General features: G+C 38.7%; 1 protein-coding gene across 11 annotated transcripts in view; it reads left to right on the forward strand.

The window, feature by feature from the left end:
• Positions 1-26822, forward strand: part of BLNK (B cell linker) — a 103596-nt gene that overhangs the window by 64924 nt on the left and 11850 nt on the right. For 7 of the 11 annotated variants that reach the window (XM_061459082.1, XM_061459090.1, XM_061459084.1 and 4 more), the window contains 14 exons: positions 8994-9059; positions 14064-14120; positions 16097-16146; positions 16758-16798; positions 17655-17811; positions 18863-19032; positions 19552-19633; positions 20384-20464; positions 21886-21911; positions 22466-22494; positions 22805-22891; positions 23658-23700; positions 26007-26034; positions 26340-26412. In XM_061459082.1, coding sequence (XP_061315066.1) covers positions 8994-9059; positions 14064-14120; positions 16097-16146; positions 16758-16798; positions 17655-17811; positions 18863-19032; positions 19552-19633; positions 20384-20464; positions 21886-21911; positions 22466-22494; positions 22805-22891; positions 23658-23700; positions 26007-26034; positions 26340-26412 — 990 coding nt within the window. Of the gene's footprint in view, positions 1-6786; positions 6942-8993; positions 9060-14063; positions 14121-16096; positions 16147-16757; positions 16799-17654; positions 17812-18862; positions 19033-19551; positions 19634-20383; positions 20465-21885; positions 21912-22465; positions 22495-22804; positions 22892-23657; positions 23701-26006; positions 26035-26339; positions 26413-26822 lie in introns of those variants that run through there. The other 4 variants (XM_061459083.1, XM_061459092.1, XM_061459091.1 and 1 more) reach the window with 2 other exon arrangements.

A 26822-nucleotide genomic window follows, 5' to 3' on the forward strand; every position in this document is an offset into this window, starting at 1 on the left:
TAGGTTTTTTTATTTCACCACAGAATTCTCAATCACCTCAAAGTAATTACACTATTTAATTTCATTTTAGGACTGATTTGTGCGAAAGATGTATTATGCCTTTACATGCTACATATTTTCATTTACTCAGTTTATGTTAGTACTTGCTGCTACAAGAGAGGTTAACAGCTTCTTTGTGAAGATATCATAGAGGGCATATGTGGATGAATAGTATATTTAGCCTTTATTTATTTATATTTAAAAGCCAATATTTAGCCTTTCTGCCTTTCTGTGTGTAGCATTTAAACACACACCTGCTCTAATTATGGGGTTTGCCTTTTGACAAAATAGTGGATAATTGAAAAGCAAGCAGAATAGGATGTTACTCAAACACAGCTAAACTATTTATAGTCATTTCCTCTTGTGCATCTCATGAACACAGCAGAAGACTATTGCTCCTTCTTCCTCTCATACAGGTGTCTGCAACTGACTTTTCCCCATAAGCAAACCTCTTTCAGCTTTTATTCAGAGCTTTGAGATAGCCTTATAGATAAAGATCAAAGGCTGGGTGCCTTGAACTGATGATTTGATGTCACAGGTTACCACCTCCAGCTCCAAACTTCCTCCTCTCCCGCCACAAAAGGCATTGCAGGGAGAGAGCTGTGAAAAGCCCCAGAGTGGATGGTGGGCAATAACCTCTATCTTAGACCAGCAGCAACTGAAGCAGTTTATCTGATTGCACCTCAAGAATTCAGCTGTGTCTTTATGCATCATACACATGTAATAGCCATTGAAAACACTAGCTTCAACCCAGCCAGCTGATGCCAGCCTGCATTTATTTCCTCGCAAAGGAATTCCGCTCTTGTTGTTCCAGTTAGCATATGATATAGGAGTGCGTGCATGTATATGGAGGTCTGAAGTGCATGAAGGAGACCTAGTAAGAGGAATTAGTTGCATTCTATATTTGGGAACATCCTTTTCCTTTCTACTGAGCAATTGGAAGGTGGAATGGAAGGGGATGGAGTTTTGCATCTGAAGCAACCCAATTAATTACATAAAGCAAAATTGGCAAGTAATATGAAAATACATCTTATGGAGACACTCACCCAGTTCACTGTGATAAGTTTTCTTCCACGAGGATTTTGTCAGGAGCATTATGTTAATAGAAGCCAATTGGAAGCAAAGGTAGTCTTTTCCTGTTTGTTAATTTGGTTTCTTTCTTTGGTACTTTCACAAATCCCCTTCTAGGTGACCAGGCCTGACCATGTCCATCCCCTGCCCCACCAAGCAGGAGTCTTCCCCTTTGTCCAGAAACAATTACTTTCTTAATTTGGTCACCTGCACACCTGTATATAAAACTGAAGGCTAATAGAAACACAAAATAAAGACCAGGTGGTGGAATTATTGTGTTGTGATAAACAGTAAAGGAGGGGGCTGGGCATGCTGTTCCTTCTTTAGTTTCATGTTTTAATGTGGGTTTTTTTAAATAACAGAGGTAGCTGTACTCATTTTTAATTTTCTGCTCTTTATTTTTCTTTTTTTGTCTTCTAGAAACTTAGCTTTTATTCTCCAAATTCCACTATACACTTCCTTGCTTTCTGTTCTTTTTTTGTGGTTATTTTCTCTAAAATTCTGTAGCTGACGTAGGTGGGGTCTTGGGGGATTGTTTTTGTTTTAAGTCTAGATTTGCACTTACTAAATCCCATTCTAGGTTTCCAATGATAAGCATTTGAATTTGCCTGAAAACCAAGAGATAACTACTTCATGTTTTTACATCATTTATTACGATGCTTTTCTCAAGAGAAAAATGAGGGGTACACCTACCTACAGTCTAACTGAATGCAGGTAGTAATGATTTTCAGAAAATGGGACTTTCTAGAGACAGAACTGTAGGGGTACCCTATCAGTAAGAAAGAGATGTACCCAAAAGGTGTAAGAACTAAAACTGGGGTGCAAAGTGACTGATTTACAGTGTGATTTTTTTAAATTTTTTTTAATTATGATTATGAAAGCAATTCATCAGTTAAAGACCTAACTGATGTTAGAATGAGGAGAAGGAATGTGCAGGTCACTTAGTACTGAATGTATCAATATTGCTTACAAAGCTCCCCTTGTATACCTGTCTGAATAGATGCTATTCAAAATTCTGCCCCTTTTTAACCAAAGAAGGAGGTCTGTGGGTGCAGATGGAGATTTTCCAACAGGCAAACCAGATAATTCAGACGTCCCTGTAAGCACCAGAAACTGAAGGTATAATTCTGAACCTCCAGATAAACAGAAATAAGCATACTTGTAATACCCAGAACTTCCTGTGATTCATTTGAAACTGGTTTTTGTTTTGCCACCACTCCCTACTGATGTTGCAGTCCGCCCTGTTTCCAAAAACATGATCAGGACCACTCCCAACTGCAAGCGCACACAGCTGTGCTCACAGCCAGATGCACTGAAACAACTGCGCCCAGTATGCCCACCCCAGACCATGTAATATATTCCTAGAGCAGAGGGGTATTAGTTGCTATGGGCTGTCACTCACGAAGTGACATAGGCAGATGCACAGCTAAAATACTGACAACCAGTGTGTGTGTCCTGAAGGTCCAATGTACTTTCATTTAGTACAAGTAGGTGAACCAAGCAGTTCATGCACACCAGGGATCCCTCTCTGTTCCCAGAAACAGGGGAATGGCATGGCCACTGAGGAGCCGTTTGTGCTAACTGCTCTGAGCCATACTATACATATGTGCGTAATATATATTTTTAAATGTCTTCATAGATTTGTAATACTGATAAATACAATTTCTCAAAAAATTGCCTAAATTGTAGGAGAATTCCTTGTTACACAGATCTGTCTGAAGACAGGCTCCTGTTTCTCAAGTACGGGAATTCTGTACTTCATCTCAGATCTGAGTTGAAAGCTTACTACACGTTATTGTTTGTGTTACTTATATTTCTCTCTTTTTTTTTTCTTTTTTTTTTTTAATTATTATTTTGACTTTGGAAAGCTTTTGTAGGATAGCTTCTACGCAAAAATGTCAAAAGCTTCCAGCTAATGTTTGAAAGTGGGGATGTGTCAGAGGCCAGGCCCACCCATTGCCCTTCACTTGACATACACTCCTCATACGCTGAGCTGTGACCAGATCAAAGAGAAGGTGGTTTTGTTTCATTTTGTTTTATCTCAGGGCATCTCTGCCAGTCCTTGAGCACAGCTAGGCATTTTGTGACACAGCAAATCATTCTTTCAGGGTATGTTGTATCTGCAATGGTAAACTTTTCCACCTGCATTTACATACGTATCACAGCTAGTGATCCCTTTGTCAGTACATCTGATGGTCCTGAATTGCTGGAGGTCAAAATTGGTTAAGATATGAAAAATAGCAACACAGGGCGAAAAAGTGCTTCCTTTTAAGAGTCATTGGAAAGTCTTTTTTTGTGATTCCCTCCAACATACAGAATTTCGAATGTATTTATTAGAAACCTAAAAGTTTTTAGAAGCCCCTAGAGTCAAGACTTCCGATTTTCTTATCTGCAGAAGTTTGAAAATCCGTTCTGTGTGCAGTGAGTTCCTGATGAAATGGTCCATTTAGTCTATACATGTCACAATTAAACTAGATCTCAGAATAGCTATCTATTGCTGAAACGTGCTTTCAAAGATCAGCAGTGACACATACCAGACCTTTATCTGCAAGTGTGATTTTACAGAAAAAGCTCTCAACCAAGCTGAATGAAGTTAGCGCTTGTAGTTAAGAAAAAACTCTTAAGTTTGACCTCTTTAATTATCTTTAATTACACATAATGTATGGTAAAACTAGCATTACTTATTATTTTCATTTACGGTACTAGCCAGTTGAGGTTCTTGAATATCTCTAGTATCTGTTCATGCCAAGAGAACAACTAGAGAATAAACATTAGTTGGTAAATGAGGTCCTGACTCAGATGTGTTGTGGAAAAAAAAAAAGGTTGTGGTTATGTATCTGAAGCAAGGGATGTCTACATTGGGCCGCAGTAGCCTCCATTTCCTACGTACTCTCAGTGCTGCTGCTCTGATAAATTCCTCCCACAATGAACCTCTTTCCTTGTAGCATTGTCTTAAGTAAAGAAAAGTATTTGAGAGCTAATCAGATATGCAGATCCAGGCAAAGTGTTAAGTAAATTCCCTGCTGTGCTTCACTTTCCTCATTTCTCTGGAATGGCCTTTGGGCTTGGGTTTGAGACCTGTAAGATTTGGAGACTCCTTTTGCCACAGGGTTCTCTGTCTGCCTCTCATTTCTACTGTCTGAAATCACAAGTCAGACAGCTCTTTGTAAAACTTGTCAGTTGTAGCCTATTGTACCAGCTGGCACCTCAAGAAATCTCAGCCTCTGGATAACTGCACAGACTGGTTTTGCAGCTTGTTCAACTTCATGGGTCAAAGGAGATTCCACTTGAACTGGAGATCATCCATTCATGACGACTTCCTACACTTACAGCTCTAAAGTGCCCTGGTTATCTGCCTACTCTCACAGGTTAAGTTGTCCAGAGGTAACAAGCTAAGTATTCTAGCAACTCCTACAAGAGCTACATAACTTTAAAAATTGAAAAAAATCACACAAATACATGTTAGGTACTCCCTAATTTATTGCAACATGTAATTAGAAAATTAAATGGCTCCAGAAAAAGAATGAGAAATACAAGGCAGAGACTTTGAGGAAATCTCATTATGCAAAAATGAGAATGTTTTAATTTCAGTCCAGCAGGATGTGCAATTACCTTTAATTTAAATGCTTTTTTTTTTTTCATAGAAATAAGTATAAAAATGTTCTTTTAGACTATAGCTTTATTCAGTACATAGGGGACACCCACGATAGTCTGATCAATTCACCTAAATATGATGAAATGAAAACTGTTCTGGGTACTTGTAGTTGTAAATTTGGGGGTGGATTTTATTTGTGTGTGTGTGGATTTTCTTAGAGACCAAAGTGAAAATGTAAAATAAAATCAGTCACGTGAAAAATCAAACACCTTGGGTCCTATCTCTAACAAACAACAAACACAGGAAGAAAAATGACTTACACTTGCATGCATTTCTAGTTTAAGGCTGGCAAGCTTTTCTGAAAAGGACACAAACACTTGCAGACAACCATTCTCCACAAACTAGAACTAAACCATTTAAACCTCCTCTTATTCTTTTCATTACTGATTACTTTGCATTTATAGACATTGCCAGGCACCAACTGGTGTACGAGACAGAAAGAGCAAACTGCAGAAGGTGGGTATTTGTGATGTTTCAAGCATAACCAGAAGTTGGCTCTATTTAGGGAAAAAAAAAAAAAAAACAACAAACAAACCCAAACAACCAAACCCCATGGAAAACAAGTACTTCTGAGATCTTCACCCCAGATTTGCATATTTAATGTATCTGTTTAGTGTAGATAATAATCCTAGCTTCTTACGGAGGTAGTGCATTGTTGCAGGAAATCTCAAAACATTTTGCTATGCAGCTGTTTCTGATACCTATAAGTATCAGTATTTTTTTCCCCTATATTAGCAGGTAACACTATATCCTTTTGCTGTAAACTAATAGTGGTAGTTTTGAGCTAAAGACATGCTTTATTCACTTATTATTTGATTTTTTTGAGTTGACAAAAGAATAGGTTGACATTGGTTTTTTTTTAAGTAAAACTGAGCAGCGATTTAGGCTCTAGGAATAGTCTTTAAATATCAGACTTTTGACATAGCCTGTCAGAGCAGGATATTCCATGTTGTATTACAGGGCTGCTGAAAATGTGGAATAGTTTTCAATCCAGCCAACATAATGAAAGGAGCAGTTTGTTGTGTTAATAAACTGTATTAAGACTAAAATTAATCTTTATTATTTAATTCAGGACTCCAACAACTTACAAGTACTCAGTTATTTAACTGTTCTTTTTAAGCAAATCTCATAAAGTGAGATTAAACGTGACTAACTACCACAATTGCCCTAAAATCAGTAGCAGAGGTAGGAAGGTTCCTTTCAGCCTAAGCCTAATACTCAACTGCTGCCTGATGCCTTTGTTGGCTACATGTCTATTCAGCCTGAACCAGGGACTGCAGACAGATAATCACATTAGTTCAGTCATTTCCCAGTTTTGTTTAGCTAATTCCTATCTAATTCCCATTTCCTTTGAAAAAGCTATTTTACTTTTTTTTAAGAGACAACCATAATTACTAATGATGAAGCTGCAAGATAGCTTTTTTTTAGCGCAGCTGTATGCATTACTCAGCTTTCTGAATAATAAGGTTTCAAGTTTAAAGCAAGCTTTAAAAAAGAGAAAGAATACTTGGTGCTTGTACTTATCTTTGTAAGCCAAGCTTCCAAGTCATTTGGTAGCCTTATTGTGCATCAGAGATGAGGTAGTCAAGACTAAAATGTGGAATGACGTAGACAACTTGTTATGAAGAATGGATAGCAAAAATTCTTTTAAACCCTTTTTGAAGAAAATGATTGCTTTCTTTTATTTTGATAAAATCTTCAGCTCAGGTCTAATAAAAAATTATTAGTTTGGGTGAATGGGAAGAACATATCCTGTGTGAAAAAAACCTAAAAAAAGTATGCATTCTGTGGCATTTTCTAGTATAGCCAGACTTCCAACATGTTTCAATGTAAAATCAGTCTTTTGCAGAAAGTTATGTCTGTGTTCCTGACATTGACATGATTTTAGTGGTGTGGGGTTTTAAATGAAAAGGGAAGTGGGATTCTAAATTATACTTACTGAGTGAAAAATGAGATTCACTGCCTTGATTACAAGTAAAAATGCAATGAGGTCAGTGCAGGTGATGAATGAAAACAATCTGTGATTCCGGATATCAGTCCATGTAGCTGGAATCTTAAGATAGCGAATTTTCACAGCTCAGAGTTACAGGTACTCTAACGGTTTCTCAGATGGCCTGGGCCTGGGAATGTACCAGTTCCCCCCTCCTATTATAACTACAAACACTATGAGAATGAGGTAAACTGACTACTGATAAAATGACTCACATAAAGTGAGAAATCAGAGGGTATTCCCATTAGCTGTGAAATACGCTAAGCTATTAATTCAGTCAATGTTGTTATTTCTTGATGCACTTAACTCGAGTGTTTAAACTGTGCTTAATTGTATTAAGAAGGATAACAAATCACGCCAAGGAGCTCTGTTAAAAAGGAAGGAAAACTTCATATAGAAAGAATTTAGCAAGTAAACTACTTACTGAAAATACATTCAGCATAGGTTAGGAAAGCCAAGGCCCAGTTAGAATTAAACTTGGCTAGGGGTATTAAGGATAACAGGAAGGGATTCTACAAGTACATAGCAAATAAAAAACAGACCAGGGAGAACGTAGGCCCCCTCAGGAAGCTCTCGGGAGAACTGGCTACACAGGATTTGGAGAAGGCTGAGGTTCTGAATGACTTCTTTGCCTCAGTCTTCACTGGCAAAGGCTCTGACCAAACCACCCAAGTCTTGGAAGGCAGATGCAGGGACTGTGAGAATGAAGACCTTGCGCCCACTGTAGGAGAGGAACTGGTTCAAGACCATCTTAAAAATCTGAACATGCACAAGTCCATGGGTCCTGATGAGAGGAGAAAATGGATGACCCAGGGAATTACAGACCAGTCAGTCTCACCTCTGTGCCTGGCAAAATCTTGGAGCAGATTCTCCTGGAAGGCATGCTAAGGCACATGAAAAACAAGAAGGTGCTTGGTGACAGCCAGCATGGCTTCACTAAGGGGAAATCCTGCCTGACCAATTTGGTGGCCTTCTATGATGGGGCTACAGAACTGATGGACAGGGGTAGAGCAGTTGATGTCATCTACCTGGACTTGTGCAAAGCGTTCGACACTGTCCCACACGACATCTTTGTCTCAATTAGAGAGACATCAATTTGATGGATGGACCACTGGGTGGATAAAGAAGTGGCTGAATGGCCACACACAAAGAGTTGTGGTCAATGGCTCAGTGTCCTGCTGGAGACAAGTAACGAGTGGTGTCCCTCAGGGACTGGTCTTGTTTAACATCTTTGCCGCTGACATGGACAGTGGGATTGAGTGCGCCCTCAGCAAGTTTGCCAATGACACCAAGCTGTGTGGTTTGGTTGATACCCTGGAGGGAAGGAATGGCATCCAGAGGGACCTCGACACGCTTGTGAGGTGGGCTGATGGCAACCTCATGAAGTTTAACCATGCCAAGTGCAAGGTCCTACACCTGGGTCGGAGCAATCCCAGGCACAGCTACAGGTTGGGCAGAGAAGAGATTCAGAGCAGCCCTGTGGAGAAGGACTTGGGGGTGTTGGTTGATGAGAAAATGAACATGAGCCGGCTTCAGTGTGCGCTTGCAGCCCAGAAAGCCAACCGTATCCTGGGCTGCATCAAAAGGAGCGTGACCAGCAGGTCGAAGGAGGTGATTCTGCCCCTCTATTCTGGTCTCGTGAGACCTCACCTGGAGTATTGTGTGCAGTTCTGGTGTCCTCAACATAAAAAGGACATGGAACTGTTGGAACAAGTCCAGAGAAGGGCCATGAGGATGATCAGGGGACTGGAGCACCTCCCGTATGAAGACAGGCTGATGAAGTTGGGGCTGTTCAGCCTGGAGAAGAGAAGGCTGCATGGAGACCTCATAGCAGCCTTCCAGTATGTGCAGGGGGCCTATAGGGATGCCGGGGAGGGACTCTTCATTAGAGACTGTAGTGACAGGACAAGGGGTAACAGGTTAAAACGTAAACAGGGGAAGTTTAGGTTGGATATAAGGAGGAAATTCTTTCCTGTTAGGGTGGTGAGGCACTGGAATAGGTTGTCCAGGGAGGCTGTGAATGTTCCATCCCTGGCAGTGTTCAAGACCAGGTTGGACGAGGCCCTGGGTGATATGGTTTATTGTGATGTGTCCCTGCCCATGGCAGGGGGTTGGAACTAGATGATCTTCAGGTCCTTTCCAACCCTAACTATCCTATGATTCTATATTATCTTAATTTATACAAATGTGTTCAACCACATGCTAATTTTAATGCTTGTTTTCTTTACTGTCTTACAGGAAGCTTCAAAAGATGGTGCATGACATGAAGAAAAATGAAAGTGGGATAATAAACAAGTTCAAAAAGTAAGTTTTGAAATGCCAATCCTAGTTTGCTAGAGGAAGTTCAGATTGCTAGTATAGTGTATAGTACTTTAGCGATGGGACCATGTTATTCTAGGGGAATGTAGTTCAGCTTTTGTGAAGAGCTTCAGTCCAGACTGCAACATACAGAATTGTCATCATTAAGATTTTCACAAAGTAGGTGCAGAACTGGCCTCAACTGGGAGGTGGTGTTAGGAGCCCTGAAAAACAGCATTTGGGTAAAATGCATTTTTATTCTTTGGGAATGATCATCACTTGTTTGAGTGTGTGCCTTTCTCCTCAGGCCACTGCTGAGGTTGCTTGCTGCAACTAAACTCATTTGAGCTCCACTTTGAACAAACTGGTCGGACATCATAGTTAGAATTCCCATAAAAACGTTAAGTCCTCCTGTGTTTCAGTCCCAGCATTACCTAATATCCTTATTCCAGTAAGAAGTGCTGAAGAGCATGCATATTGATGTCACGTGCATATGAGTATCATAAAATATTCATGTGTATTTATACATGGAAAGAAATCCCTGTAATTCTGCATCCTTGTCAAATGAATACACTATTCACTGTTTCCAGTCAAACATCTATTTAAACCAATTAGCTATTTACTACACTTTTTCTTAATGTGCTCATTTGCATTGAACTTCCATTTGGGTGCTATTTTGTCATTCAGATGTCTGTCTTTACATGGGTCATTGACGACAAAAGTACTGAGTACTTTGAAAGTTAATTAGTACGTTGTATCTGCAGTGTTTCTAGGCTCACCATATTAAATTCCAGAGATAAGAGCTGTAGTACATAAAATCACAAACAAATACTGTTTAAAATTGCTCTTTAAGAGTGACTATGATAGGCTCAGTTCAAGGCAAAGAAAACATTATTTTAAGAGCTAATTCTAGGTATATACGAAGTGACCAGTAGGTTGGTGGGAAAAGCAGTAGGGCCCTGCCTGGCTTGGCTATTCAGGAGCTCTGGAAAGTTGTGCTGGCTCAGCTACTGCCCCTGCTGCCAGCCCAGGCCCCTATTCTTGGCAGAGGAGGGGGACACACTTCTAGGAGCAGCAGCAATCACCTGGTTCTCCCATTCCCTATGCAGGAGTAGTAACCTGAGCTTACAAGCCCTCTTTTGTGGCCCCTTTATCACAGCTGTGTTTCTGTCCACAAACCTTGAGCAGGCTCTGATGGTGACAGCTGATGTATTATAATGTTGAGATCACTTCTTTTCCTTTACTCATTCTCTTTCATTCTAGCACTACTGCAAGTTGCAGTAAATCATAGTCACATGGTATATGTACATGTTATTTCCACACAAGCGCAAAAGCAAAATTTGAATTAAAATTACCTTCTTTCAACTATTTGCATCTTATAAATTAAATCTAAGTGTGGTTTTGTATTTAACACAGTGTGTATGTAAACAGAGATCCATCTGCAAAATCTCATAGTTTCACCTGGGACCTGCTCACAGGGAAGACCTTCTGGGCCTTCAATACTTTTGGTGGGGTTTTGGAGAGGAGGGAGGGTTGGATTTTTTTGTTACTGCCTTTTAATAAAAGGTGGCTTCCTACTTCACAGTAGTAGTTTAAGTGTAGTTAGTGTTAATAATGCTGCAGTGGGTCCAGTTCAAATGCCTCAGAGGGGAAAGCAGATGGCAGAAACAATAGAAGCATCTGAAATGTGTAATTTAAGGCAACACATTGTCTCACATAATTGTGTGGACTTGAATTCTGCTATTAATCGGTATTGCTGTGCCTGTGTGTCCTTTCCTGAGAGTGAGAGGGGAAGGACAGACAAGGGAGAAATAACAAGAACTAAATGTAGCTAAAGCTGGAAAGGTCAGGGGTGCCATCATTAAATGTCACATACAAGATTGCTGCTATAACACTGCAATTCTTTGATTCTCTAAAGATTAAAAAGAAAATCTACAAAAAAGAGCAGGCTCATAAAAACTCTCATAATATCACTGCAGCACAAAGCTCACATTTCAGCTCCCCCAGAGATAAGAATACAAATGGAGATGTAAAAAAAATAAATGTATATATAATTAACTTTCTGATACTTGTATGGTTCATCTCAGTTATATTCATCTCTTCTGCAGTTATGAAGATCAGAAAGTTTTGTAAAAAATGAAGAAAAAATTCTCACATTTGCACATGGCTTCAGAACTCTGATCTTGAACCCAGCACATAATAGGACTTACAATAAAAGCCTGAGTTGACAACACTGATAAGGATATGTACAAGAGATGCCAAGCTTTGCAGAGTTAGAACTAGCTGTGTTCCTCTGAATGTCCCTTTTGGTTTGTTTTGTATTTTTTTTTTCTTTGATTTTTAGATGCTTTTCTAAAAAAAGACTGTTTTCCAGTTGCTGACTTCCTCCATTTCAGTTACAGGATTATTTTATTAAATATCAACAATGTAAACATGAGTTAAACAAGAAAAAATGTATAAAAAAAATTGGCATTATGTAGCACAGATTTTGAATTTATCTGTATGATGGAAAAACATCATTTTGACTCAAGTTCAAACTTGGGTATAAATAGAAACCATTTCAGAGAAGTCACATAATGTACATGCTTATCCCAGACCTAAAGTCATCACACAGATGTATACTGTAAGCTTCTGCTACTGAAATTGAAAGTGATCAAATACTCATGAAATACATCTGACTTGTCACCAATATTTCTTAAAATGCTTCTCTAACCTGTATTGGCTCTTGACTGCAGAAAACTAAGTTCTTGGATCAAGTGTCTTGCTCTCCAATTTAATTCATGTGCAGGTGGGGCGGGATAAATCTACTATATATGTCTGTCTTGTCTAAGGAAAGCAGCCTGAACAGTGGTGGTAACAGAAAACCGCAGATTGTGCCTTCATTGCTTTAAAAGTCCCTGTTATTTATGCCCCATCCTGACTCAAAATTTTCTGACACTAAAAATACAGCCCAGTGCTGGAAAGCATTCATCTGCTTGCTCTTAATCATATGCAAAACTGTTTATAGTACTGTAATCCCAGCTGCTGTGCACATCATGATGTCAAAGAGGATATCTGCACAGGTGTAGAGGCAATAGGTATAGCCAAAGTTGTATAAACAGTGAGAGCTGGGGGCATTTTTTTTCTGTATTGATAATACAGAACAGGGAAGTAAGAGGGAAATCGGAAGTTTCACACTGCAGGACAGTTGCATATGCTTGAAACACACTGGAAATACAGACATAGCATTCATAACCTTTAAACCTCTAGGCTAGATTCAGTGGAATCCTAGCTGTATTGAAGTCAATGCTGTATATGCAGTAGGACTTTTAGCAAAGTCAGGATATCACCCTAAATGTTGCCCCGCTGTGTTGAGTAAGAAACTAGAAGTTAAATCATACACTTGCAAGTATTTATCTAACTGAACACAATCCAAATATGTCCATTTCTTGAATCACATTTGTCACCTGACCTGAAAAATGCTAGTAAATCCATCTCCATCTCATCTGCTTTATATTCAGCTTTTTAGTTGGGTAAGTTTTTACTTCAGAGTTGTCTGGTCCATTTTACTAAACCATTTATAACTTCAGACAGAAAAATGGAGTTATGTCACTAAATGTCCCTTCAATCTGCATAGCTTCAACTTGAAGACATCCATGATCAAACCCTTGGCAAAGGGAAAAGTGGTGTTTTATGGACCAAACAATGAGAGAAAAGTACTAAAATCAAGATGTATCACATTCAGAGAAAGAAGCCAGGGAAAAGTATAATACCTAATTTTAACTGTGCACTTAAGAAACACAAATTTCAGTATGTAGCTGAATAAATACTTTGAGCGCCAGGATTTTTATTAATGTAGCAATATTTTATCAAAGTGCCGATAAATAAATGACAGCTATATGCCATTTCACTGCCACAGCACATTGTAAAGAAAATCTGTGAAAGAGTAGTAATGACAGGGTTTTTTAAAAGCTTCAGATTAATTTTATTTTGAATACCTGCCAGATACTGCCAAAGCTGTTACGAACTATTCCGCTAGGTCATGAGAATACAGCTCAGGAAGAGTTTTATCTGTCAGCTGGATTGCACCTGTTTGGACCCCTGAAAAAGTTTATTGCAAAGTTCAATTTATCTTTTAATCACAAGTGTAATGATTTAGTGACCTTAGGACTAATAGAAACTATAAATACTCAACTCAGTAAAGATATGTTAGTAGGTAAGTTAGTATTTTAGTAGCCTAAATGTTCTGTTGGATCAGCCTCAGCATCCTGTAGAAGAGGAATCTTGGAATACATTGTATTTTACATTGAAATAGCTGGCTTTCCTAAAATTTATTATGAATTTCTTTACAGTGCATTCTGCTCTGTACATAGTAGGATGTGTTATGTCACTTTTAAAACCTGTAAACGTACTCTCAAAAATGTGCTTGGATTTTATGGAGTACTTTAGAGCTGAAATTTCTCAGGGATATTTCAAAATCTCCAGAAAATTACTTATTTTGCGTTAAAATTTAGAAAAATACTAATCCTTTTAAAATAGCTGGAAACTTGAAATATTTGATTGTGTTCTATCATAGAAAGTAACCCGAGTCTAGATCAGAGTAGCACTAGAATATTTTACTTGCAAATTACTTGCTCATTTGGATGGCATTTGATTCTCTCAGTCCTTTCTTACTAACTTCAGGGGAACAGGATGGAGTCCACTGTCACTCTCTAAGCATCTATGTGGATGTCAAAATCTGAAATAGCTAGGTAACCACGCCTTGGCATAGGGATTATGTCTTTTGAGCAAGCACTGTGATTTGCACATTGGGTAAAGTTCTGGCTCTTGCAGAGTGAAGCTCCAGTTCACTTCAGAATAGCTTCTGTTTCAGTTGTGGCACTAAGTAAGTCATACCAGTACAGTAAGAAATATGTTTTTTTAAAGGAGATTTGAATAACATATTTGAAGAGATTCTAGCAAATACAGATGTGGCTGTGAATTGTTCCAGGTCTGTGACAGAAATATTATTTCTTTTCTATTGATATTCAGGTTCCAAAATGAACAAGTGGCCTTAATTTGCAAAACTGGGAAAGATACTTGGGATCGGTATGCTATTTCAGAGCTGCACAATGGCATGATAGGCTTCTTAGACACAGACCTCTGTTCTGTGCTTCATATGCTTTCATTATAACATATTTACATTTTCTGTCGGGGCCATTGCCAGGATTTACAGGGCCTGGGACAAAGTGTTGAAGTCTTCTGCTTAGCAGCTTGCAAATGTAAGCGTGGCTAAAGCCACATACTTTACCCTGTGACCCAGATAGCCACTTACTATTTCCTCAGTTTCACTATTCACTGTCTCTGAACAACTCATGATAGCCATGCTGCAAAGTGCATGAACAGATTTTGGTCTAGCCTCCCCAAGACCTGAGATCTGCCCTGGCAGTGGCCCTGAATTTCTCTTTCTAACATGCCTGTGCTAACCTGGACATAAGATAACTGCAGGGCTGTTGAGAATGCCTTTTAATTTACTGTTTGCACACTAAGTTATGTTGTGCTGCAGGAAGTTTAAGACTTGGAGGAGGCAGCTATCTATTTGTTAGTGTTGTTAATAACGAACAAAGCAGGTAAGCACTTCAAAAATTATGTGCCTAGATTGGTGGGGGAAGGGAGTCTTGAGCTTTAAAAATGCCTGCACCATTTAGTCATTGATTCATGCACATGCAATTTGTGTGTGACTGTCTGAGCAACAGAATTGTATTAATTCAACTCAAAAGTAGCCAAAGTATTTCTCAAAACAGACGGAAAAAGTTTGTCAATTGATATGTTAGTGCCAGCATGCCACCACCCTGAGTTACGTTGGTACCTGAACAATGATATTTAAGCAACATCTCGGGACCTAAATACTGAGTGTCTCTTTCTTAGAGATCACAAGAAAATATTTTCATTTTTTTCTGGACAATTTTTTTTGTAAATAATTTGCTTATTTTTGCAAATTACTTTGTTAGAACCTGATAGAAGAATGAATGAAGTCATCAATTCAGTGGATAAAGGTTCAGGTCCATGGTGAGGTCCCATCAGTGATGCAGAGAAGGTGTCAGACAATCACAGAATCACAGAATCCTAAGGGTTGGAAGGGACCTCAAAAGATCATCTAGTCCAACCCTCCTGCAAGAGCAGGGTAACCTAGAGTACATCACACAGGAACTTGTCCAGGCGGGCTTTGAATATCTCCAATGTAGGAGACTCCACAACCCCCCTGGGCAACCTGTTCCAGTGCTCTGTCACTCTCACAGTAAAGAAATTTTCAATGTTCAAGAGTCACTTTGAAGAATAATTTTAATGAAAATTGTGCTAATGTTTTATATGGCTACAAAAAGAAAAGGTCTCTGATGGACACATGCACCTTAAATTTCGAGTTCAAACACAATTTTTTTTTTTTACATAAATAAATACCAACTGACTGTAATTCAGTGTCTCCTGTTTGCTAAATATATATATGTATAGATATTTATCAAAGCCACAAAGATCCTTTCAGTATTTATAAAAACTACCTTTCAATTCACTTGGTACAACAAATGTCATTACAACAGCATTTACCAAAAAAGGGGCATAATGCCATAAAATAATAGTAAGTGGAAACGGAATCTGGCCCTGAGAAAGTGCATGCAAAATGACAGTTATAAAAATACAATGGGAGAGTGCTGCATCACTTTCTTATGCCATAATCTTAGCAAAGCCCCTGTGAGCCTGAACAGATTTTCATGTTCAGATAGGCGTGCATTTATCTTTGCTCTCTATCTTACCTGTTTCTGCACTGGAAATTAAGAGGAAGGTGGGTGGTCAAGGAAGCTGTTCCTTCAAAATATGTTCTAAGGAAAACAGAAATTAAAATCTCAGGTTAGATTCTAATTTCTTACGTTTCTAGCTTTTCTCCTTCAGCTATTTGCTAAGCATCTGTGATGGTAATCTATATTTCTTCAGCTGCAGGTACCTTTTGTTATCAGCTTTTTTTATGTGTCTGACTAATGCTGCCTTCTACTGAATGTTACTTGTATCATAAATGTAATTATTGCTTACAGGCTAAAAAAAAAACCACCACCAAGTCTTCCACGAAGGGATTATGCTGCAGGTAAGGCTGCATTAACATAAACTTAAACTGCATTAATATTAATATTATTATTATCATCATCTTAGAGGTGGAGTTTGCTTATATATTTGCTTATCATACAGCATTTCTGACAAGCTTGTTAATGCCCATTTTTACTGTCTTGTCAAGGAAACAGTGATACAAAAACTGAAGCAGAGAACAGAGTTTGGAAGTTAGTTCCATGTTTAACGTAAATACTTGTAATTAGTGTGCTGTCTTGGAGCTTTAACTAAGAAACAAGAAAGTGCAAGGCCCAGAGGTCACCAATAGTTCCATTATGTAGCAAATGTTATTCCTACTTGAAAATGAGATTCATTAGCAGGATGCTCTATATAAAGCACATGCTCTGCTATTCAGACCATGTGCAGTTTGCCATTTTCTAATGCTTTTCCAACAGCTCTGAAACAATTTACAAAAACAAGCAAACAGGCATTTCATTTACTGTTCAATCCAAACCAGGTGTATTGCCCCGAACTGTTTAAGAAATTTTGACTATTCTTTTTTAACTGAATATGATAAGTATAGATTGAAAGAACGATAAACTTTTATGTTCACTATTCTGTCTCCTTAAATAACTCTGATGTTTGGTTTAGAACATGCAGACAATGAAGAGGAACAATGGTCAGATGATTTTGTAAGTACATATTTTGGGGTAGTAGGAGGTTACTGTAGCAACAAGTTAGGCCAAGCAATAATAATAAAAGTCTATTTTTAAATCATTTACTTGTGGTTGAACTTAATACTACTGAAATGTTATTTCTTAAATCAGCATTATTTAGAGGTAGCCACTGATTTTTAGCTACCTCCATTTTTTTTTTTACATGCAACTTGGAAGTATACTGTGAAACACTGTTAGTGGTAGCTAAGGATGCTAAGCTTTTGGCATAAGTAAGCCCATGGCATCAGTTTGAGGGACTTCTCAAACTAAATAATGATTTCAGAAACTAATAAGATGTTCTACTTTGGAGAGAGAGGGTGGGAGGGCTGAGGAGGGAAAAGCCACTTTTTCGTAAAAATGAAGAACTTCTGGTAAGATTTTAGAGAACATTAGAAGGAAACAAGTCATGGTCATAAGCCACATAACATAATGATGCAACCATCAGCCTGAAGTGGCTAGTTTCCTTTGGAAGTTAGGTGCTGATTATCCTTTTAATTAGGAAAGGGAGAAGAAGTAACAGGACACATCAAGAGTCACATCTGGAACTAGGAAGAAACTGTTCTGTGAAGGGAGAAGAGCTGTTGGTCTGTAATTTGAAGGCTGAGCTCTTGGTGTGAAAAGAGTCCTTGGAGATAGCAAGGACACAGGAGGAGGAACGTTCTGGGAGGAGCCGAAGGGAAGCCGGGTGGAATTGAGTATTTATTTAGAGAGGGAGCACTAAAAAGGAGTGTAACATGTCCTTTTAATTAATCCTGCAAGACTATCTGTCATACACTGCTATGAAGCTGTAAGTATGTGATGAGAAGAGAAATGGGAAGTTCTGTCTTTCTAGGACAGTGATTATGAAAATCCAGATGACCACTTTGACTCTGAGATGTATGTAGTCCCCAGTGAAGAGAATCCTGATGACAGCTATGAGCCACCTCCAAGTGAGCAGGAGAAAAAGAAGATTCCGTCTGCATTCCCTATTTCTAGGGGTGAATATGCAGGTAGTTATAAAATATTCAGCTATGTCAGCTTTATAATTGCTTATTTATCAGTACCAGAAGAAAATTGGCCTCAAATAGACTAAATGTCCTTTTCTCAAGAGTTTGCTTTTAATTCTGACAGGCCTTCAGTTTTCAGGGGTATGATTTGTTATTACAGAATGAAACAAGAGTTGGTATTGCTAGTAGCAATGTTTAGAATTTTGATATGTGTCCTAGACATCTACTACCTACAGAATTCCGGCAGCAGTGTAGGAGGTATCACTACCCTGGCTCCAGATTCATCTGCATATTTTAATGTAGTAATTCATATTGAAGATCAAGCACGTAAGACTGGACAGGTCCCTTCCTAAAGTTTTCTGTATCTCAGATCATTATTCCAAAAGCAGTAAAAGAGAGGACAAAGGAACCTAAATATTCACTTCATGTTGTCCTCTGAGATTGGTACTGAGGAGGATAAATATCCAGAAAAACAGGACAGGATCAGTATTTTATTTACATCAGTTCAGCATAAAGATGTGGGGTTTTCCTGTTTTTATTCTTTTCAGCCATGGGCAGACAGCACCAAAGTGAACAAAAGTTAGCTTCAGTTAGATGAAGGTTTGAGCCATGGGGAAAAGAAACATAGGCTTGATGCCTGCTTCCATTTTGATGTGACACAAGACTGTTACTGGTTATATAATCATAGAATAGTTAGGGTTGGAAAGGACCTTTAGATCATCTTGCCATGGGCAGGGACATCAAAGTGCTAAAATGACACATATGTACACATAAAAGTTTATCAGCACTTCACCTACATGTTCTTTGAGAAGGGGAGTAATTTTTAAAATGACAGCCCAGAGGATCTGGCATAATTTGTATTTCAGTCCCCCCCTTTGTGCTGTGTAACAGTTGTTTTTCACACAAGTCTCAACATTAGGACCAGCACATGCTCATGTCTGCCTTTTGACCTGATCTGTAGCAGCAGTGAAGACTTGTTTGCAGGTAATAGCAGATAGTCCAGAGGCTAATCCATAATTTTAACTGAAATTGTTGTTTTCTTCCATATTAAAAGACAATCGCACCAGTCACCAACAGCTCCCTCCCATCAGCAAAGCTCTCCCAAGTACACCCAGTCCAGCCACATCTAGACCAAAGAAACCATCTGTGCCATCCCTGCCAGTGCCGTCTCCTGCTGCAAAACCAAAAGTACCACCAAAGCCTAAGGAGTGTAGTGATGATGAGGTAATGTTTATAGATAAACTTGTTCTGACAGTTTAAATATCACCAGTCATAAGATAGACTACACAGCAATGCTATGGCCTGGTCTCTTTCTTAGCTTCTGGGGTACAAATAATTTTGTACATCACAAACAGTGACCTGCAAGTACCATGCTGATTCCTAGGGGATATATAGCATGAATATCAAATGATAATTCATACTAGATTCATATCTAGGGGATATCAAATATGAAGGAGGCTCTTTAGACATAACAAGCTGCAGGCAATGGGGAGAGAGCAACCTCAAAGGTTACCCAAGGACCAAAGGGAAGAGAGGGTTTTTACCCACTAGTCTAGAATTGAAGTACTTTGGTAAAGGGGTTTCAGTCTTGGGGAATCCCATCCGCGCAGGATGATAAATGCCTGAAATGGCAGTCACTGTGAAATGGCAACTATTGTAAAATGCTGCCAGGGCTTCAATCCCAACAGTTTGTTGATACAATGGAGGTTTAACTGGTAGATTTTTGTCATGCATTTCTCATAGGATAATTACATTGTGCCAGTGGACAATGACGACGATAACTATATTGAACCCACAGAAAGCAGCATGTCACTATCTACAAAATGTGAGTTGTAGTCATTTAAGCTAATAGTTACCGCCTTTTTAGGGGCAACAGTGGAAAATATTGATCAGGGTCAAATTAATGTCTATTTCCACAGTTCAAAGAGTGGAGGTGCAGCTATTAAAGAGAATGCAGCCTGCAAAAAAAGGCATTTGGCTCCTTTGGTCCATGACAAAGCCAACAAAATGTATTTTTAACCTTATTGGAAGCCCTGTTTAATTCCTGCCTCTCTTGCTCAGCTGTTTCATAGTCCAGCCCTTGTACAACAAGGAAGATTTTCATGTTATGTTATCTCCCTCCTCATCCAAGGGAGCCACAGCATTAAAATTCTCTGTTTGCCTCAAGAGAAGAACAAGTGTTTTCAGATTTTCAGTAGATAAAGACAGACTTTGATTCATTACTTTTTTACCTCACTATTTGAAGTATATTCAGCTGGAGAGTGAAACTCCTACAGACCAAAGGTGAAAAGTAAACAGCGAGTGTGTAGTCCTGCTCTCTGACATGACTGACAATATCAAATCTGTTCAGCAAGGCATGAACACTAAATAATGTTTCCCTTTTAAAATGAGAGCTGCTTTTTGCCCCAGTTGATTTTTTCAGGGTCCCACAAAAAGGCTGTCACTTAGACCTACTTAATATTTACTCTTATTTTATGAATGTTACCTTGTTAGTTCTTAGTACATGTGTATTTTTATATATACGTATTTATACACACATGCATAAGTATATATGTATATGAATAAAATCTTTTAGCTCCTGTGAAGGCATTTATGAAGACAACAAAGTCAGCCCCCCCTACTTCTCCAAAGCCGCCTCTTGCTTCTGATATGCAAGGTATGTGGAGTTTGTATCACTGTTAAAATAATTGGAGACTGAGGATTACTAAATTATACTTGATGTATTCACAACACAAACCATGACATCTTCAGTAAAACAAAAATATGTTCCCCTTTAGGTTTTTCTGTGTTGTAGTAGTTGTTTTGCCTAGCTTGAATGGTAAATCTTAAGAATGAATAAAGCTAGAAAAAGTCGTTTGCCCCTAAGTAATTTATTTTTAGTCTTTTGCTCTATCAATGGAATGCAAATGGACCAATACAGCAAAGACAGTTACAGGACTTTGTATGTTAGTAATCCCATTTCACAGTAGGAATCAAGACTCAATACTTAAAACCATATCAGGATTCAACTTTGAAGAAATACAGTCTAGGCTGATGTTTTCCATGGTCTGTGATAGATGTTCCTATTTATGTTCTATAAAGACCAATTTATTTGGAAAATGAAACAAAAGCAGAATAAGGGGAATCGTATTTCCTTTTGTAAGAGCAGATATACTTTGTTCATCTCCCTTAGCTGTGCTAACTCCAGGTTTTGCATATCCTCATCACTCATTAGTTGCTTGGAAAGTAACCTTTACAGCCTGATCACACAGTTCTTTAAAAGTCTCTGTATATTCATTAGCAGTGTGCTTAGCTTTCAAGTCGTAAACTACAGAAGTGTTTCTTTTTTTTCTGAATGACGTAAGATTTGTGTTACTTTTCAGACATTTTAAAATACCTTTTTCCATCTTAGCCCTTCTGTAAACCAGTGTCGAGCAACAACCGGCTCCTCACCGATGTTAGTACAAAATAAAACAGCTCCCCCTGGTGGGAACTCGGATACTTTTCAGCCCAATAAAAGCGGTGAAGCGGGACATACGTGTTGAAATACGGTTCAATTTTCGTTGAAAACAGTGGACATAGATAAGGATGCTGGTGGTTTTGGTTTTCGATATCTGTGAATTAAAATACACACGTGGGACAGCGCAGGGATGGTTGCTGGCCATGCAAATGAGCCAGCTTGTATTTAAGATTCACCAGCGCTCTTCCTCCCAGAGAGTCACAAAAAGGCTAAATGCTACCACGTGTGCAATAACACATCTTTTCCAAACTGTCCCAGGTTTGAAGAACAAAAGCATTCACCTTGCTGGGGGAGAGGGAGAAAAAAAAAAGTTGTGGGGTGTGGTGAAGATTCATACACAGGTAACTGTTTATCAGGCTTCCTGGGACTTTTGCTGAAATCTCCACTATAAGGCCAGGGGTGAGACTACCCCAGAGTTTTGGAGACGGAGTCATGCTCTGAGCGGATTCTCCAAGATATTTTTTCCGGAGGCAGAAGTGATACAAATTCTGATTATTTTTTTTCTTTTTTTTGGTAACAAGCAGTGTGCTTTTGTTAACCAAAGAACATGTTTGTTTTTTTCTCTCTCTGTCCCATAGAAGTCTACGAGGTCCCTGAAGAAGAGGTAAGGCCTTTTGCTAGTTTATGACTCGCATTGCCCCCAGGCAGGGCACAAATATGACTGTAAAGAAGAAAAATATAAAAAGTCAGTCTTTCAAAGGGGAAAAATTGGGAATTAATCTCTGTCTCCGCTTAAAACTTTCTGACACATAATTCACAGAAAAGCTGGCAAACCAGTTCAAAAGGTCTGCAGAACACAGTAAATGGGAAGGGGCTGAAGTGTCCCAGTCCTGTGTGATAGTGATCCAGTCTGGGAAGCAGCAGCCTAAGGCAATGCTTTCCAGAAGCAGAACTGGAGCAAAGTAGCAACAACAGTTCTGACACAGTCATTTTCTTCCTGCTTGCTAGTACTGACATAACATATGGCCAACACAGGATCAGGGCCTCACAGATTTACTGGTGGTGACTTCTTGCATTTCCCATCCTAGTGCAGATTACCAGAGTTCTAGTAGAGATCTATACCACAATGTGAAAATAAGATACAAGATAACATAAATAGAATAATGTGTTTTATGAAATCAGAAAGCAACAAATAATTCAGTGCATTTCCTCTTACAGGAAAAACCAGTACCACCACCGGTAGCCAGGTAACCTAACTGCTGTGAATGTTTGTGCATTATTTAAAACTTGTCAGAAAATAGATTTTCTCATCTAGATACTATAAGTTTGATAATTCTCTCTAGAAGATACAGTAATTCTCTCTTTAGATTATCTAAACAAAGATTATCATCTATTTCTGTGTTAATTTCAATAACCCAAAAGTAACACATATTAAAGAGAAATAGTTCTTAAAGGTACTTTACAAAATTTTGAGAGGGAAGGGGAGGAGAAAGAGAGGTTACTTTTATTTTCACTGCTGTTATATACAATTTTCTTTCTTAATTCATATTTTACTAGGTTTGCTAAGCCACTTCCATCAGTGCCTGCTCAGAACACGGAGCACTCCCACACGCACAGAGAGTCACCTAAGCTGGATACTTCCAGGTGAATCAACAGCAGCTTCTATCAATAGGAAACAAATTTTTTTCCTCTCTATTGTGTAGTCCTCAGACAATAATAAGTAATTGTCAGGACATACAAATATCTAGGGATGTAGGAACAAGGTAAGAATTGAAAGTTCTCATTTCCTTGTAAAATTCTGTATTCAAGCCAGATTGCCAAATGGGTTCCATCTTCTTGCATATCCCTTTAGGGAGCCAGTGCAGGCATAAAATATCCCTGCAAACCTGTTTAAAGTCCTATTATCCATCTTTGCACTCTTGCAAATGAAATGTGTTGCAGAGGATGGGGCAGAGGTTTGCTTGTAAAGAAACTGGGTAAAGTAAATCAATAATTTATATTCCAAGCCTCTGGAGGAAAAGAGGTAAAGGAAACTTGAGTATGCAGCCTGTTTCACTCCACAAGTCCTCAGAAGCACAGGGAGCTGCTTCATAACCACTGCCTCATCTCTAGAACATCATTTTACAAAACAGGCCATATACCCCAGGAAGAGCAGGTGGCATCCAGAACACTGTGTGTGTTACAGTGTTTGAGGTCCTGTGCACAGCTGCAGGGGACCTGAGGTCCAGAACCAAAGCTCTTCTAGAGTAGTTCCACACTAACGACACAACATCACCACAGCCACTACAGTGGTGGATAGCTGCAGGTAAATCCATTCACTGCAGAATTCCTCTAAAGATCTTGAAACACATATCTAAGCCAAGCAATTAAATAAGTAAATCCTACTCAACTTACTGTATATATTTTCCAGAAATATTTTGCCTCTTCCCAGAAATCGTCTTCATCCAAAACCAGTGAGTAATTAATGTGCTACTTTAAAAGAATGTATTAAATTTAGGCTGTTCTGTGTTTTATGTATATAAACAGATGGATGCTTTTTATTATCTGGATTAAGTAACAGAAACAGATGACTGAATATCAGACTGATCCAATATTGTAACTGTGGGTATTGATCTATTGGACTAAAAAGCACTGAATATCTGTACTGATCAAGAAAATTTTCAAATATTTTAAGGGATGTATGTTTCAGTCCACAAAAAATAATTTCTTGTACTAAAAACCACCAGTTGAACTCCAGGAACCATACTTTCAGTAGCAATGGGTGATTTTATCCACTCTGAAGCATCTTCCTTGAGCTTCATTCCTCTCGAATGATGAATGATTAATACTTTCTGAAAATGAAATCCTTTTAGAATGTGTAGTCTGAGTAACCAGTATCAGTAGAAAATGCAGTCCACGGAGTAATTACAGGATCTGGGCTCCTAAGGCTGTGTTTGAGTCATTCTTCTTCCTCTACTTTTGTCCCCAGTCTGTCCACTGTGCTGGCAAAAAGGTTTTCTGAAGCAAACTACTTGGAAACTTGCTAATCCACAGCAAAAGGGCAAAAGCAAATGCATAGAAGGTTCTTTTATCAGCCAGATTAATTCCATAAATTGTTCTTCACCAGAGCTCTGCTAATAGTAGTGCCACCACAAGGGCAGGTGTGCATGAGGACCTACCTACCAAGAAACAGGGTGACAGTAGCTTCATCAGTATCTGTGCCAAAAGCTGTGTGCCTTAAACTCTATCCCAGCCCAATGCTATGAATTGTCCTTAAGAAATAAACAGTCTACTACTAACTACATAGAGAAATTAGACACTTAAAATCAGGAAATCGGGGTCATATCATAGCATTAGACATTATAGTAACATAATGCAGGTGGTATAAGAACATCTTATAGTCTGCTTTCAGTCCTTAAATTTCCAATTATACCAAGTATATGGGGGGATGGGGGTCTGCACACAACTAGAGCAGCATTTTAGTTTCCCTTCCACCTCATCTCATCACAACGAGGATAGGGAGGGGGAGGAGATCCTTCTGAAGGAAGAATGTTGGACAGAAGTTCTACTCTCTGATCAGCACTAAAAAAAGAATACTGCTTCAGAACAGGCTCGAGTGACATATTGTAGCTGGAACCTCTCCATTAACATTCTCAGAGCTTACCTGGTGGATGGCTGTCATGGATATGGTATCATCTTAGCTTTGCAGACAATCAAGAGACACTATTGTTTTGCGTGGGCCACAGACTGAGTTAGTTACATCACCAAGGATGGATGTCCCAAACAAACACTCATCCATACAGTGGGTGTATTCAGCTCTGGGGTACTTGCAGTTACCCAGTTTGGCACAAGAGTGAGCCTAGGAAGGAATTACCCAGTGTAGTACAAAATTTGGGTCTTTGCTTGTGTAAATGGCCAGCCCTTACAGTTTTAAACAAAAACATGCAAATGAACGTAACATTTTTCAATGCAATGCCTTTCCATCCCTGACTATGCATACTGACAAAACAGAACAATAACCAAAACATCTGTTAACTGTTCCCATTCAATCCATTCTCAACAGTAACCAGCAATTATCATGTTAACAGAACTGTAACCCTTGTTCATCTCAAAGGCCAGGGCTGACTGGGAGAAAAATTTCTCCATCTCACTCTTTCAACTGTTGGATGATGGATTATACCTCTCCAACCAGAGAATGGATGCATTTGTGACCAATGTTAGTGAAACGCCATTAGCCTGGTGGATGAAGAGGGACAAATTAATAACTGGTGCATCTTTGAAAGGTACTTATCAAATGGGAGTCCGATTCCCTAAAATACAAGAAGTGGGAGTCAAAAGAAAGCATCTCAAAAGAAGGCAGAGAATGAGCTGGATCACTTTGGTTCTAGCATGGCGAAAAGTTTCCTCTGTATCATTTATTCACTGTCAGATACGTTCTTAGTATATTCAAATCTGCTGCAAAATTTCTGCTTTCCAGCCCAGTCATGAAACATGAACCAAAAGGTCTTGCTGTGAATTTCAGGGTAAAGTTTTCTCAATACTAAAGGCAATCTCAAGGTTATTAGAATGTTCAAAATTAGATTGACCTTTGCTAAAATTTTTCAAATGTCATCATAAAAGCCAATGAAAAGTATTTGGGGTATTCTATATATTCTATGCAAATATTTCTTTAACTATCACTGCAGATTACCAAAACCAGATTATTTATTTATGCACTTCCCATTTAATAATTCCCTTTTTAATAGTTTCTTACCAAATCTAACACATTTTTCCATTACAGGAACATGAAGCAAACAATAATCATGAAAGTAAGTATTCTGCACTGAAAACATGGCAATATGAGTGGGATTTGTTTTCAATATGTCACTGGTGACCTTAATTATAGCATGTAGCGGAGTGTGTCAGTGTAAATTTTATCTGTAATGTCAGCAATAAGCAAGAAATATTGCTGAACTGTTTTCAAGTATAATGAGTGTGAAAACACGTTAAGACAAAAATTAAACTAATGGATATTTTTTACTTTTATTATATGAACACTGAAATGGCAGTGAGGAAAATCCACTATCCAGTTGCAGCTAATACTGCATACTAAATATGTCATTTGCATCTCTAGATCATAGCTTCAATAACACACGAGAATCCAGATTTCCCACTGGACCAGCTCCATCTCCGTTGCCAAGGGGCCTGTGAGTAAAAAATAATAAATACTTCTTTGACGGGGGTGGGTTAGTAGGTGTATTAGGAGCTAACTTCTCCCCTTGCCTATGTCAATCAGAATTTAGGAGTAATTTTCGTTGCCTTTCATTAAAGATAGCCTGAGTAGGTAAAGGCAAGCTATTAATTTTGTTATTTCTGGAAGAACAGCATTTCTATGCCAGTGGCACTGTCCTCCACTCTCTGCCACTGATGGCAGATGCTGGCTGGCTTGCTTAATTTAGTCCCACAGTGCAGCAATAGCACATGCATGCCTATAAATGTGGGAAGGTGTGTTTTTCATTAAAACTCTTCTGACCCAGCCAAGTTGTCATCTTAAGTACTGGTATCATAAGTACATTACAGCTGGCACCCTTATTATTTTTTTATTTTTCTCCCACAT

This window comes from Pezoporus flaviventris, unplaced genomic scaffold, assembly GCF_033815535.1.
Source record: "Pezoporus flaviventris isolate CSIRO_AGI_PZ_B2104156 unplaced genomic scaffold, CSIRO_AGI_Pfla_v1 ptg000029l, whole genome shotgun sequence".
NCBI lineage: Eukaryota > Metazoa > Chordata > Aves > Psittaciformes > Psittacidae > Pezoporus > Pezoporus flaviventris.